At 32.8% G+C, this 16,268-nt stretch overlaps 1 protein-coding gene across 1 annotated transcript in view; it reads right to left on the bottom strand.

Moving 5' to 3' along the window:
• Nucleotides 1-15,504, bottom strand: part of ths (thisbe) — a 92,087-nt gene extending 76,583 nt beyond the window's left edge. The window contains exon 1 of the mRNA XM_065354958.1: nucleotides 14,554-15,504. Within this exon, the coding sequence (XP_065211030.1) occupies nucleotides 14,554-14,573 (20 nt within the window). The 5' untranslated portion in view covers nucleotides 14,574-15,504. The remainder of the gene's footprint in view (nucleotides 1-14,553) is intronic.
• Between the last annotated feature and the right edge of the window lie 764 nt (nucleotides 15,505-16,268).

The raw sequence follows: 16,268 nt of genomic DNA on the forward strand, positions 1-16,268 counted from the left end.
GAAAACCTAATGGGGCAATTCGAATCGCGAATTTGATTCACTTTTTCTGAAGAATCGCACCCTCACGATTCTTTTTTGCAATACAGTTCCAATAAAATGATCTTCTGCATTGGAATTGGACTTCCTGAATCCTGATCATTTTTTGAAAGATCGATCACTCTTCATGACCGAAATCAAAACAAAATCAGAATTAATTGATTTTTGGTAACTATGATTATTTGAATAATTTTGGAGTTGAAATTTATTTTTCGGTTCGAACATGATCGATCATATATGGAATCAAGAACCAATAGTGAATCGATTTTTGAAGTTCGATTAATCGATTTTCGATCGTGATCAATTGTTGATCAGATCTGGAAGTCTATTTTTGGGACTAAAATTATTTTTTTTTGTCAAGAACAAGATCAATCATATGGAATCGATAATCGAAAATAAATCGATTTTTAAAGTTCGATTAAACGATTTTTGAACATGATCAATTTTTGATCTGGAAGTCCATTTTTGGGACTAATTTTTTTTTTTTTTGTCAAGAACAATCCATCATATGGAATCGATAATAGAAAATTAATCGATTTTTGGAGTTCGATTAATCGATTTTCGATCATGATCAATTTTTGACCTGAAAGTCTATGTCTTGGACGAAAATTGATTTTTTTGTCAAGAACACGATCCACCGTACGGAATCGATAATCGAAAATAAATCGATATTTGATGTTCGATTAATCGATTTTCGACGTTCGATTAATCGATTTTCGATCTTGATCAATGAAATTTTTTTATCTGGAATTCTTTGGTACTAAAATTCATGCGTTTGTCAAGAACATGATCCACCATATGGAATCGAAAATCGAAAATGAATCGATTATTGGAGTTCGATTAATCGATTTTCGATCATGATCAATTTTTGACCAGAAAGTCTATGTCTTGGACTAAAATTGATTTTTTTTTTTGTTAAGAACAGGGTCAATCACACAGAATCGATAATCGAAATTGAATCGATTATTGGAGTTCGAATAATCGATTTTCAATCATGATCAATTTTTGACCTGAAAGTCTATGTCTTGGACTAAAATATATTTTTTTGTCAACAACATGATCCATTGTGTGGAATCGATAATCGAAAATTAATCGATTTTTGGAGTTCGATTAATCGATTTTCAAACATGATCAATTTTTGATCTGAAAGTTTATTTTTGGAACTAAAATTTATTTATTTTTTGTTAAGAACAAGATCATCATAATTATGGAATCGATAATCGAAAATCAGCTGATTTTTGGATTTCGATTAATCGATTTTTGGTGGTAATCAAATGGAATTATTTTTGGGACTAAAATCGATTTTCTTGTGAAGAACATGAACCATCATTTATGAAATCAAAAATCGAAAATTGATCGATTTTTGGAGTTCGATTAATCGATTTTTGAACATTATCAATTTTTGATCTAATAGTCTATTTTTGGCTCTAAAATTTATTTGTTTATTAAGAACACGATCCATCGTAGGGAATCGAAAATCGAAAATGAATCGATTTTTGGAGTTTGATTAATCGACTTTCGGCCATGATCAATAATATTTTTGATCAGGAAGCCTATTTTTGGGAGTGAAGTTTATTTATATGTCAAGAACATAATCCATCATATTATGGAATTTAAAATCGAAAATCGAAAATTAATTAATCTATTATATTGGAGTTCGATTAATTGATTTTCGATCATGATCAATCTCTGATCTAGAAGTCCATTTTTAAGATTAGAATTGATTTTTTTTTGTTGAGAACGTGATCTATCATATGGAATCTGAAATCGAAAATTGATCGATTTTTGAAATTCGATTAATCGATATTTTCGATCATGATTAATTTTGATCTGAAATTCTATTTTTGTGACTAAAATCGATTTCTTTTGTGAAGAACATGATTCATCATATGAAATCGAAAATCGAAAGTGAATCGATTATTGGAGTTCGATCAATCGATTTTCGATCATGATCAATTTTGATCTGGAATTCTATTTTTTGGACTAAAATCAATTTTTTGTGAAGAACATGATCCATCACAATATGGAATCGAAAATCGAAAATGAATAGATTTTTGGAGTTCGAACATTCGGTTATTGATCAGAAAGTCCATGTTGGTGACTAAAATTGATTTTCTTGTAGGATCGCATCGTCTGTGCGAAAACAAAAAAAATCTAAGGTAACTTTTCGGGTTCTACTAATCAGCTGGAAATTTGCAAATTGCTCATTTTTAGGCGAATTTGTACTTTGAAATTTTCTTTTTCTCGAACATTTGGAAGAAATTTAGGCAAGGCATCGAAAATTGTAATTCCTGAAACCGGATTTTCTGTTCCATTATTATCAATTTTTCTAAAAATCGAGAAAAACAACCTAGGACTTGAAAATTTTTTTCGATTTTTTGAAATCAGAAATAATGATAAACAATTTTAGCCCCAAAAAAATCATGATAATTTGTGCTACTTGCACATTCTAATGGAAATACGTATTGACCTCTTTCCAATTGAATTTTTTGATGAATAACATCGCGGACACTGGATCCATTTCACCATTTTTTCACTTCATAGAAGTATACGACCAAATAGCACCGCCGGTCCAGCAGATGTAGACTTCCTTGTCACACTTCTTATTACAAAAATCGTCGGCGAAGCCGCTTATTAATGCATCATGCACTTTTTCGATACCGAAAAAAAAACCGCCTCGAGGAATCGAGTGGGATAATCTATTTAATAATGGAAATTATTAATCTACCAGATCGAATTATAGTGAAAAAAAACCACAAGTAGATATGATTTAATATTTTTTAATTACGATCGAACTTACACATCAATCAATTTTCGACTTTTTGTATCGTGAAATGAAAATGCACATTGGTTTTTTTTCTTCTCTTCTTCCATATAAAGCTGCGGATGGCGGTAAGTACATGTAAAATGAGAAGTGCACTATGCATCGAATATATGAGCAATAATAGGTAGAAAATATAGAGTGAAGTGGATTTAGAGGGGTAATTTCAAGGCTAGCGATAATTTATGTTCTGAAAATGGTAATATATTACGGATAAAAATAATCACAAGCCACATTTTAAATTATACGATTTTCTTCTTTGGCGCGATTAAAAAAAAAAAAAGTTGAAGTGCAAACGTGAAGTTGGTTGGAAAAATTATCGAGCGATTTTCAAATAATTAAAAATTTTTATCGATCACGATTAAAATGAAACCTTGAAAACTGCAATAATTATTCGCGTTGGCTTTGAAAAGTGAAAAAATACTTAAATATTGGGGGATGGGCGCGCAATGGCCGCGGCTCTAGAGGGTAAATTTTCGAGGGGGGAAAAATCAGCAAAATATGGGTCAGCGTGTCGATAAACAACTGCACTACCTGGTGGCCTGGACATGGAAAAATAAATACATCAAGAGACGTCCACTTGAAAAAAGACATCGTATCGCGCGACAAGCAAAGCGTACGCCAATTATCTCGGCTGGTCGAGTGATCGCTCTTATCAGTTGGGATAAATCTGTGAAAAAGCGTGGATTTTTGTTGTCTCCGGAACCAACAACAACACAATATGAGGCCCAGGGGGCGCGCGGCCGAGTTACAATTACTCTCTCGCCGGTCAGCTCCACCCGAAGAAGGCCAATGGATTCACGAAGTCGACTTTTAACCCGAGATGGGAAGCTTCATCAACTCATTAAATGATCCGCTTCGCTGCTTCGACTTGTAATATTAATTACACGCTCTTTATAAAGAGACGACGCGATGCGCGGTGCTGGAGCTGGAGCTGGATGCTGCTGCTCGCGCGTTCCGTAGACAATTTTTTTTTCTACTCGGGTTTTACTATCTTAATCTTTAATTTCGTGATCGAATTTGGTACGAATTTCATTCTACAGTCGAGCCGCTTTTCGAAGGGGCGTCGTGTTAGGTGTGTGTATCTCGATATCTCGGTGATATCGAATAACGATAATTAAACTTTTCTATTTTAATTTTGAAGTTTTTTCCCCCTTTGAAAGTGTACCTATCCGCGTTTACGTCATACGAGTAAAGGAGAGGTATGTCTGATGTCAGGCGAGATTGAGGATTTTTTTGCGTCGGATGAATCTGGCGAAGCAGTTTTTAAGATCTTAGCTACTGAAAACTAGTGCCTTATAGAGTGGAATGAGTTCCTCCTTTTGAAGTAGCTGGATTGACGAAATGACGATATGCCCAATCAACTAACATTAGCACAGATTAACATTCCATTTTATAAAAATCTTCTTTTACTTGCACGAAGGGGATGTCTCAAGTGGTAGCAAATTTCGGCATAAAGTAGAAAAAAATTGAAAGAACATCTTGATAATACATTAGGTTGGATTGTTTGAAAAAAAAAGTCGACGGATTTTGACCAAATTCAGCAGAAATCTTCATTATGAGTTGTAAAGTTGACTAAACATTATTTAGCTCTGTAGGTGCTCATGGAGGGGAGATTTCTGCCCTCAAAGAAGGACTTTTTCGAAAAACTCGTGTTTTTTCTCTCCTGTCGCTCCACAACCTGTCTTGGAGAAAATGGCCCAGTCTTAAACGAAAGATTAATCAAACTTCAAAAATCGATTCATTTTCGATTATCGATTTCATACGATTGACCATATTTTCGACATAAAATGCAATTGAAGTCCAAAAAATTGACTTTCAAGTCAAAAATTGATCGTGATCGAAAATCGATTAATCGAACTTCAAAAATCGATTCATTTTCGATTATCGATTTCATATGAATGGCTATGTTCTTGACATAAAAATCAATTTCAGTCTGAAAAAATAGACTTTCAGGTCAAAAATTGATCATGATCGAAAATCGATTAATCGAACTTCAAAAATCGATTCGATTTCGATTATCGATTTCATATGATTGACCATATTTTCGACATAAAATGCAATTTTAGTCCAAAAAATAGACTTTCAGGTCAATAATTGATCATGATCGAAAATCGATTAATCGAACTTCAAAAATCGATCATTTTCGATTATCGATTTCATATGAATGACCATGTTCTTGACATAAAAATCAATTTTAGTCTGAATAAATAGACTTTCAGGTCAAAAATTGATCATGATCGAAAATCGATTAATCGAACTTCAAAAATCGATTCATTTTCGATTATCGATTTCATATGATTGACCATGTTCTTGACATAAAAATCAATTTTAGTCCAAAAAATAATCTTTCAGATCAATAATTGATCATGATCGAAAATCGATTAGTCGAACTCTAATGATCGATTCATTTTTGATTCCATACAAGGGATCATGTTCTTGAGTCTTGACAAAAAAATCAATTTTAGTCCGAAAAAACGGACTTTTAGATCAATAATTGGTCATGATCGAAAATCGATTAATCGAAATTCAAATATCGATTCATTTTTGATTATCGATTCCATACAATGGATCATGTTGTAGACAAAAAAAAACCAATTTTAGTCCAAGACATAGACTTTCAGGTCAAAAATTGATCATGATCGAAAATCGATTAATCGAACTCCAATAATCGATTCATTTTCGATTTTCGATTCCGTATGATTGACCCTGTTCTTGACAAAAAAATCAATTCTAGTCCAAGAAATAGACTTTCAGGACAAAATTGATCATGATCGAAAATCGATTAATCGAACTCAATAAATTAATCGATTCATTTTCGATTTTCGATTCCATATGGTGGATCATGTTCTTGACAAACGCATGAATTTTAGTCCCAAAGAATTCCAGACAAAAACATTTCATTGATCACGATCGAAAATCGATTAATCGAACATCAAATATCGATTCATTTTCGATTATCGATTCCATATGATTGACCAATGTTCTTGATAAACAAATAAATTTCAGTCCTAAATTAATCGAACTCGAAAAATCTTTTTCAGAAGATGTAGTCCCAAAATTTTGTTCCATAATTAGTAAGAAAATTAGAATAAAAACACAAAATCAGGAAAATTTCTCAAATTGTGTTTGAATGGAAGGGTGAGTGATTCTTTAGCCCCCCCCCCCCAAAAAAAATATTATCATCACTTTCGGGAAAATTTGTTTAATCTAAACTTTCAAAATGAGGGAAGAATTTTTTCCAAAAATACCTCAGTTTTTTCAGAACAGGTAGTCTTGAAATTTTTGTTCCATGATCAAAAAGTCATGAAAAAAAAAAGGGAAAACAGCAAAACTTTCTGAAGAACACCTTTTTCAAATGCTTATTTCAATTTTTAGAAATCAAATAAAATGAAAATTCGTCACTCTTTACCAAGAAATTATTATGAAATGAAAAAAAACGGCTGAAATCATTTCATTTTCTGATTTTGGGGAAGGAGAGTTGAGTTGATAGCATTTTTATTAGTTTATTCAATTTTTTAAAATTTTGATAGAAATAAGGAGTTTTAGTGCCTTTAAGGAAGTTGAGATCCCGCTTTGCAAATATAGTTCAGCAAAATTATATAAAACAAAGATTTCCACAGTTTCATTTTTTGCAAAATTTCAAACTTTTGTACTCTTCGTGAAAAGTATTGAAGGCTTTCTTTGAGAGATTCTGATGCACAATTTTTCAAATTTCAATTATTCACTTTGAACAACATTTTAGAGCCACCTTCTGAACATTCAAAAAGTTCAACTTTGAACTTCTGACGTCCATTTTCAGCGAATATTTTTGGAATTTCTTTCAATCTGGAAAATTTACCAGACCTAAGTTTCATTCCTCTGCTGAAAATTCATTCCTATCCTCGTAGAGGGAAACTTTCGAGTACAATATTTCGTCCATGCTAAATTGATCACGATTGAAAATTAAACTTTTTTCACATTGGTAATAAAAACCCACATAATTCAATCGTCGGCTACTACAGAAGCAAATCGCTAGTAGACGACTAAACGTTCGATTAAATTTGCAAAAAAACGAGAAGGAAAAAAATCATTACATAAAAGCGTCGAATTAAAAGTCAAATTATAACAATCAATCAAAACGACTTTTAAAGTCAAACACGACAACGTTAACGTTAAATTCACACGTCGCATCGATCGTTTAAAATTCTCCATACCGACTAGAACTTGAACCGGTTCGATAAATATTTTAATGCTCGATAATTCACATTTCATTTCACGTACCCGGACCATCACTGATCACACAGACACACGTGCGTCCATCTTTCCAAATCCGAATCTTCTCAAACAAACATCAATAATTCAGAAGGTACCTACCCGCGAAAGAGCACCACAACAGACGTATAGACACGTTCCTGAGGAAGCTTTATACATTCTAATAAATCACTGGCAATTTAAAAGTGGAAAAAAATGACGCATCTCACACGAAACCTCTTCTGGTATCCTTTTTTTTTTTTTTTTTTTGATCTGACTCGATCTAAAAGTTGGTTATAAATCGAATCGACGAGTTTGACCATTTCGATTTTCCATCCATTCCATACAAATCAGTGGTCGTTGGTAATGATAATGCTTCTATGTATCGGTTCAAAAATGTAGATAGCAGACCGAATAAAATGCATATCGAGTTGTCTCGGGCCACACCGCCGATGCATCCATTATTATAAACGGGCTGCCGATGCTCACAAACGTTGGCACCAACGTCCATCTTGATCGAGTTTCACAAAAAAGAACGACAGCTCACCAAAAAACCGGCTGCTAACTAGCTTTTTTAAAATGTAAATTTCTTTCTGCTCGTTGACGCAAATTTGTTTACGTTTTTCTTCTGCTGCGTTCGTTTTAGTATAATATGTATTGCTTCTTCTTCTTCTTCTCCTCCTCCATCATCGACTTCTTATAGTTATTCGGATGCTGCATGTATCCGCCTACTGGAATTTTGTTCTGCGTGTAGATTTGGCTCCAGAATGTGACCACTCGGTTAATTGTTCCGTTTATGGCGCTAAGCTCTTTAGGAATAGGTATTCGCACAGATGCCAATGACATTCGTTTCGAGCATCGAGATGATACAGTTTTTCTTTTCGTTTGGATCATGCTGCTGCATTAATATCAATTTCGACATTGTATGAATGCATATTGTGCGAAGTTTCATGCTCGCAAAGGTATTCATGGTTTTATGGCGGAGTCTTGCTTGGTATTCAGATGTTCAGTAGTGGCTGATTTAACTGCAGTTGGAAATACTAAGATCAAGAACAGTATTCGGACAACATTGACTTGCGAAAAAAAAGCTGTTCTTTTTTAGTTCTTGGTAGTTCAGATAGCTAAAAAGGTCTGCATCAGGCGATCGAAGTAATATTAATAAGAATGTAGTATATTTTCAACCGACATTGACAACGATGAACTTATTTGTCCAGCAGCCCTGCTGCTATCTCGTTTTTGGCCAAAATTGCAAAAAATCTGTTTTTTTTTTCAAAATAGAAAATATTGACTGTTTTTTTTAAATTGCAAGAAATTCTGATTACCTATTTTTGAAAATTCCGAGTTTTTTTCTTTGCAAAACAGCAAAAAGTCCTGCTTGTTGATAAAATTGCTAAGAATCTAATTTTTATCAAATTTCTTGATAAGTCCTGTTTTTTTATCAAAGTAGCAAAAAAAAATTCGCCTCACTTAGATACTTCCAGAATTACATAAATGTACTTTTTTTCAAAATTGCAAAAAATCTACCTCGTGGCTAAATTAAAATTGCCAAAAATCTGATTTTTGGCAAAATTGTTGAAAGCTAATGTTTTTGAAAAGAATAAATCCTGCTTTTTTCAAAACTGCAGACAATTTTGTCAGAAAATCTTATTGTTTTTAACCATAGTTTTAGGAGATTTTGGTTCTTGTCTAAATTGCAAAAAAAATTTTACCTCATCTTGTTTTTTCCTACCTTTCCTTCTAAATTAAAAAAAATTGTTTTGAATGAATATTTTATTAACCCTTCCTTCCAAAAATTGACTCCTTTGAAAAATAAAAATTTCTGCCAAAAGTCGTGCTTTTGTCGTGCTTTTACATTCAGGTGGATCGCGAAAAAAAAATGTGATATGAGGAAATATGCCCTGATCACCTTAGCGATGATTAAATTAATCCCTTTGTACATTTACTCGTAATATTCGTTAGCTTAGGTATATGAGATTTACGTATACTGGAAGTATGGCAACGTGAGAACTACGCATAGAGGGGAAAATGATTTATTTGTCTGGTAGCTCGTAGATCGAGGGAAAACTCGAGGGTACGAGCATCGGATTTCCAGCCACGAACCTCACTTGGAATAAGCTATTTGCGATGACTGGTTCTTCGTCAACAAATAGACGTATAGGCAATGAAGGCCTTAAAACCTTCATCCCTCTTAACTGTTTTCGCCCACTATCACTGTGGATAATTTGTTTAATAATGTGAATTAATTAAATACGTTCATTTAAATTAACCATTTCACCGGTATTTCTCCGATCCGGTACCTATCGAGAAATATGGAACAAAATAACCCAATTCTGTCGCCGATCTTAGTATGAGTGGATCACAGGAGAGGCAGAAAATAAGCACAGTGTCCTAAGTTGTGAAATAGACTTATTAGTTAAATAATAATATTTTCGAGGGATGTAACACACCTAGTCTAATTAAATAATACATAACTGCATCGCCAAGTAGTATTAATTAAGCTTAAACTTAATTATATTACGAGTTTCTATTTTATGCGAGATGTCAAGTACAGGCTGAGGCCTGTATCAAACATAGAATAATGCTTGTTATGTTACATATTCCTAAATCCTTACGTGTATTTTGTTGTGCTAAAATATTAATAAATTGCTTTTAAGAATATTTCTGCTATCTTGAGTAGGTACTTTCTTAGTATTTTAGTATGATTTTTGTGTATATGGTGGATTGGTTTTACATAAGGTCTTTTCTCTCAGAGCTATCCAGGAACGAGTAATTATTCACTCTCTAGGGAATAATTCTTGACTTCACCCCTTACCCAATTCAAATAATAATGTCTCCCTATCTCAGTAAATCCTAATCTCACTATATCAAATGTCAGTGGATTTTGACCAAATTCAGCATATGCCTTCATTTTAAATTGAACAACTTTTAGCGAAATTTCATTCATTTTTTTTTTTTTTTTTTTTGAAAATTGAAGCAAGTAATTACTCATTTTTGAAATTTTTTTTCTCAATTAAAAATTTCGAAAAATGCTAATAAGAGTATTGAAAATACCGTTTTTCAAAAATGAATTTTATGAATTCAATCTTGAAAAAAACTTTCAGAATCTAATTTTTTTCAGACCAAACAAATGTTTCATTTTGCAAAATTTTTCTCGAATGAGAAAAAGGAGGAGGTATTTAAAAGAAGCTAGGCTGATACGTACTTGGAATTTTCGCGAATGCCTCCTCATCGTTCTCAATCTTTAAAGTATTTGTGAGTACTTCTCATTTCATTCAATTTTTTTTTCTGTTTTCAAAAACACGATTTCTTTTTTAGAAAATTCAACTGTTGGAGAATTATTTTGCAGAAAATGACCAAATATGTACCCAAACCTTTCTCCTAAAACTTTGAAAATGGTTATTTTGACGGAGGGAGTGTTGATTTATTTGAAAGCACCTTTACTATTTGGGAATGTAAATGGACTAACAAAATCCATCATTTTCCACCTTAAAAATGCTTATAATCTGTTGGTGTTGCATATTTTCTCATTTTTTTTTTGCTCCAAAAAATGTATATTTGACTATTTTTGGCACATTGTTTATACTTCGTTTCCCAACGTGAATTTTTTTCATCATTGACCTATTTCCGGTTTATTCCATCAGCACTCCCCCTTCCCCTCATCCTTGAAATTGATTCGTCCCATATTTTCGTGTTTTTGTCGAAATGTTTTTTTGATTGTTTTCTGACTTTTGCAATTAATTTTTCATTCAAGAATCTGTACTGCGGGCATCTTACTCGATTACATTCAAAGTAAATTTGTTATTTTTTTCACCAAAAATTATTTTTGGTTACTTTTTTTTATCAAAAGTCTACTATTGCATGGTTACTTTCTTGTTGAAAAATTACTTTTTTGAAATTTCTTGCAAAAATGAAAAAAATGAGTGATATTTTGATAAGTACGTGTTAAAAAGCATCTCTCATAAAAAATAATGTTTTTTTTCTGGAGAGTTGCTCGCTTTGCTCGGCCCAAATTTTGTGATGTTTTCAAAACAATGAAGATTTATTCTCAGAATTATTGTGAAAATGTCGAAGGCGTAAAAATCAATTTCCTGTATCAAGAATGCTGTTGTTTTACTCTTCGAGTTTTCGATGTTTCAAAGCTTTTGCCCAATCTGAATTACCTTCTACAAATTTTTAAGAATGAAAAAGTCAACTTAAAAAATTCCTGAAACATTGAGATTTTAACAAAAAAAATCAAATTTTCCCCTCTTGAGGACCCACTTTGGTTCGTTCATTTATGTCACTTGGTGTTAAAACTTCTTCTTGAAAATGATTTGAAAATTTTCAAAAGCTTTCGCCCTCCGTTCGCTCCGCCAAAAAGTTCTCTCTTTTTGAGTTCAAAAAACACGAAAAAAGAAGCGAATTTTTTTATTTCGTACTTTGCTGCCAACCTTGCTTGATTACTTGGACTTGAAATTAAATAACTCGCTGTTTTTTGGTGATTTTATTTCATATATATATTTGAAGGGTAAAAAGTACCCAAATATCGACCACCATTTTTGTTTTTCAATTTACTCGGTCCCAAATTTGTGTAGAAAAGCCATCGATGGCTCAAAATGACGATCAAGTGTTCTAGTTTTACCAGCCAGAAATTGAAATCTCCTCCCTACTTTTTTTTCGGTTTTTGCGGATTTTTTTTTCTAAAAAGTGTCGAATTTGAGTATTGGAAAAAATGGCTTCTAATATCAGGGTCATTCCACGTCAATTGAACCAAGAAGTGGTAGGTGGGTTCGGCGATTTTTTTGAAATTTTTCCTGTGGAAAGACCTTCCGAAGGGATGACGAATGGCGCAAATCGCAGCCCTCTAGCCCATTTTTAAAGGCAGCCGGGGGGTGTCAAAGTTTTCAGTGAACTTGAAATATCATCCATTTCAGCAGTGGATTACTCGATAACCGCGATACCTACCAAAATGGAACATTTTCCCATAGTTAGAGGTTTTGAAAGGCTTTATGGTGATATCATAAAAATCAGTGTTGACACTTTTTTTCGTACAAAAAATTAGCTCGAAAAGTTTCAAAACGTAGTTTTCATATCGTTCCGACTCTCAAAAATTCTGAAAAAAATATAATATGGACAACTGTTCATGCTGAACAACATATTAAAAAATTGGGATGGTAACATGTTGCAAAGTCGATTTAAAAAAATTCAAAGTTTGCGAAAAAATGTGATTTTTTGATTTAAAACATGAAAAAAAGTTTTGATTGGTAAAGTTGACCCATTTGACTCCTATGTTTACGTATCTGTGGAAAAAGTTGAAAAAATCCTTTCACTCGATGAAATGAGTTCCTCACAAAAAAATCAAAATTCGAAAAGATGCAAAAAATGAACGAATTTTCATTTTTTTGTTGTAAGTGTAATTTTCATCAACTTTCTCACGAAATACGTCAGAAAGAGGTCAAAATAAGACAACTGAATAAATTTAAACTTTTTTTGATGATTGAAATTGAAAATTGAATTTTTTCGAATTTTGATTTGAAACCTCCTCGTTAATACTTTTTTTCGGTTTTTGCGGATTTTTTTTTCCCTAAAAGGTGTCAAATTTGGGTATTGGAAAAAATGGCTTCTAATATCAACTAGCTCCAAAATTGATAAAAATGTCTAGTTACTTAATTGCGAAATAAACGACTTTAATTTGTAAAATACAATTAAATTCAATTCAAACGATAAAAACAGAGCAGTTTTGTTCAGATTTTGTGTAATTTTTGCATTTTTTCCTGATATTTAATAATTTTTGAGCTAATCTCGTCATCGATGCCAATTTTAAAGAATTTGGTCGATTTTTGCAATTTTTCTAATATCAACATTGTTTTGATGTTTTGCTCTCTTAAACGCTGGGATTATTGAAGAAAAAATATTTTTTGATTATTTTTTTGGAAGAAAATGTCACATTCTTGGTCACGTTTTTAATGCTGGAAGTCACTATTAGAATAACTTTTTTTTTCAGAAAAATTTGACTACGATGCTTGATCTGTAGCCTTTTATGATTTTTTTTCAAAGTTGAAATATTGATTGATTTCTGTTTACAAATATTTTTTGATTTCTTCCATTTCTTGTGAAATTTTTTCGCGTGGAAAAGAAGTTCATTTCAGGCTCGAGTGGCGGGAGTTTTGTGCAGATTTTTGAACAAATTTATTTCATCTTCAACTACAAGTTTGTTTTCATAAATTTTCTGTTTTGTATGTATTTTTTTTTTTTTTTTTTGCAGAGAGTGAATTTATTTTCCGAGTGTGTTTCATTTGATAATGCTTTATTTTTGGAATTCGACGCATTTTTACTCATTTTAGATCCTGATTTGTCCATTTTGGATTGATGAATCTTGTTAAAATTCTGCATTTTACATATAAAGTGATAGTAAAATTTTGAAAGAGATATTTTTCAATCCAGTTATTACGAACGAAATAACCGAGAGTGAAGCCAAAAAAACGTATTTCATCGTAATATAGTCATTATTACAGTTCATAGAGTCGCCTTTCAATCAAAAAAAAAAAAAAAATCAAAAATTTCTCCTCGCCTTTAAAAATTTCCTCTCTCGTCTGTTTTTCTTTCATATTTCGCAACACTTTAGTATTATTCATTGATTGTTTTTTTTCAATAATTGCCATTCATCGTCGATAATTAGTATACGTATATTTCGAAATAATTAATAGCTATATTGTGATAACCTTTGATATAAAATACACCATTTAAATTGTTAATTTTTAGGTAATTTGTTTTTGATTTTCCTTCTCAGCTGATTTCGCGATTAATACATCATCGTAGTAGGTACATTTGGTGGAGTTTAAACTTTCGGTATGGTAAATTTGGCCAAAAAATCGTACTAACGAATAATAAATAACAGGGGATTTATTTCGAGATAATTTTTTTTTTTAATTGACAATTCCGAGTAATCAAATGATGTAATTTTGGACACGCTTCTTGTGCGTAAGCGTACTTAATATTGCGATTAAAAATTACAAAATACAAATATATAGGTGTATAAGACGAAATTTTTGATTGAGAAAAAAATGATAATGAATTTTATAAACGAGGAAGTGGGTAAAGTGGAGGGAAAGTGAAGGAGAAAAAAAACTATGTCGTTAGTTTATCGCGATAATAATAATATTGTATTATGGTGCGTGTGTGAAATGATCATTTTTATAATGTACTTCGGCGTTATCGAACATTTATACGAATGACTTATGGTAATGTGTATTGTGTGGCGTTATCACGACTCGCTCACGTACACATTCAAATAGATACTCGAGTAATTAAAATAATATTTGTGAATCGAATTAGCTCGTTTTTATATAGATATAAAGTATGGTGCTTTTTTGCTGAAATTTTTCATTTTTTGAGGCATTTTTGGGACGAATATTTAGGACTAATTGTCAAAGTGTAATTTTTGGATATTTTTAACGCAATAATAATGAAAAAAAATTACTTACGAAGACGAATGGAGACGCATCCAGTAGCGCAGTCAGCGGCAGGCCGAAAATACCGGCCAACCGTTTAGCATTTCTATCGTTCCAGGATATCGTTTGGTTATTAGCTTTAAGCCGATAAAAAATCGGCCCAAATATCAAGCTCATTAACCAGAAAATAGTCACTCGCGTATAGCGCAATCACGTCACAACAACAACGAAAAAAAAATATATAGAAAAAAACACCTCGAAAATTTTCTTCTTTTCGTTGCCAAAATCAGGGCTCAGGACGCTGCTCCTTGTTGCCCCAACACAATGGTAAAAAAAAAATGTTAACGGACTCGATATCGAATCGAAAAAAAATTATACTGACTCGAACAAAAACAGCGGCAATTAATTAATTACTAATATAGGCGAGTCGATAATTGCGACACTGTAAAATTAAAATTATAACGTTACGAAAATTATACACACACGCGTCGATCGAGCTCTATTAGTAGGGCTCTATTACTCGTATTATTATTGAAAAAAAAATTCACTTTCGATACTTAAATGACGCACGTCGTCGCGAATTTATTTTAATCATTACCGGATCGCGAGAACTATCTGGATAAACACTGGGATCCTTGATCGCAATCGAGGTTGATTTGTATCGAAATCAGCTCCGCTGCAGCTTGGAATAATTTGTGTAAACGTAAAATATCAACACTGAACCGAACAACCGAAAAAAACATGGTAAAAATAAACCAAAGTGAAACAAAAATTGGAAAAAAATTAAATATTATAAATTTTTTTTTTCCAAGTCACATTTGTCGAGTGAAAAAAAATATATATATTACGTGATTTCGAATTGGTTGGCGGTAAAGTCACGCGACAAATACGTACGACATGGACACATCGATGCGCGGATATTTTCGATCGCTGTGTCCGAATGCTTGAAACGTTGAAATGTAACTGCGGCGTTTCATTTATGTATGTAGAAGAGTGTCAAGTTCCGTGTTATAGCACCTGGCGAACGGCTAATGCGCCTACAATGACGCCAAGATGCAACCAAGGGTACTCTCCCCCTTCTGTCCGACGACCACTTCAAAAGCGAACGCCAACGTTTTTATAATACTGACTTCGCTTTCATCGTCATCGTGTGGCGCTTGCTTGATCCGATGTATAGGTATAGGTCTTCTATGTTCAGTGCAGTGGTTAGTATTACGTTATTTTTCTATATACTTACTTATTTTTGTATTTTTTTTTTTTTTCAAGTCTGTGGTGGCGATCTAGGGAAAGCAACTACGCAGAGTATACCTTTATATTGGTCCAATCCTGGAGAAAAAGGTTGCCAGTGAGGTGGACTGCGAGCTAGACTGAGAAATGTGAGTTTTTTTCAAAAACCAACTCGCGAAAGTCGTAATTTTTTTCCTACCATAAGAAAGGAAATGATATCCTTTTTTCAATGGTGTATTTTTTTCGAGATTCGCGAACACAATCCAGCTCGATAAAAAGAATTACTCTTGGAAGCAAGGAACTTGATTTGGGCATGCTGACTGATCGAAAAAAATGTACTGGAGGTGTCTGTCCGGGGATCAGTTCAATCGCAGATGAAGCCAGAACTTGGTTTTTAGCTGCCATAATCAATTTTCACATTTTATGGAGAAATTTTTGCAGCTCTGAAGAACTTGAAAATCGTGTAGCAGGCTCCAGAATGATTCGAAATCGTGAAATTCGGATCTCAAGGGTTGTTTATT

The sequence above is a fragment of the Planococcus citri genome, chromosome 1 (assembly GCF_950023065.1).
Source record: "Planococcus citri chromosome 1, ihPlaCitr1.1, whole genome shotgun sequence".
Lineage (NCBI taxonomy): Eukaryota > Metazoa > Arthropoda > Insecta > Hemiptera > Pseudococcidae > Planococcus > Planococcus citri.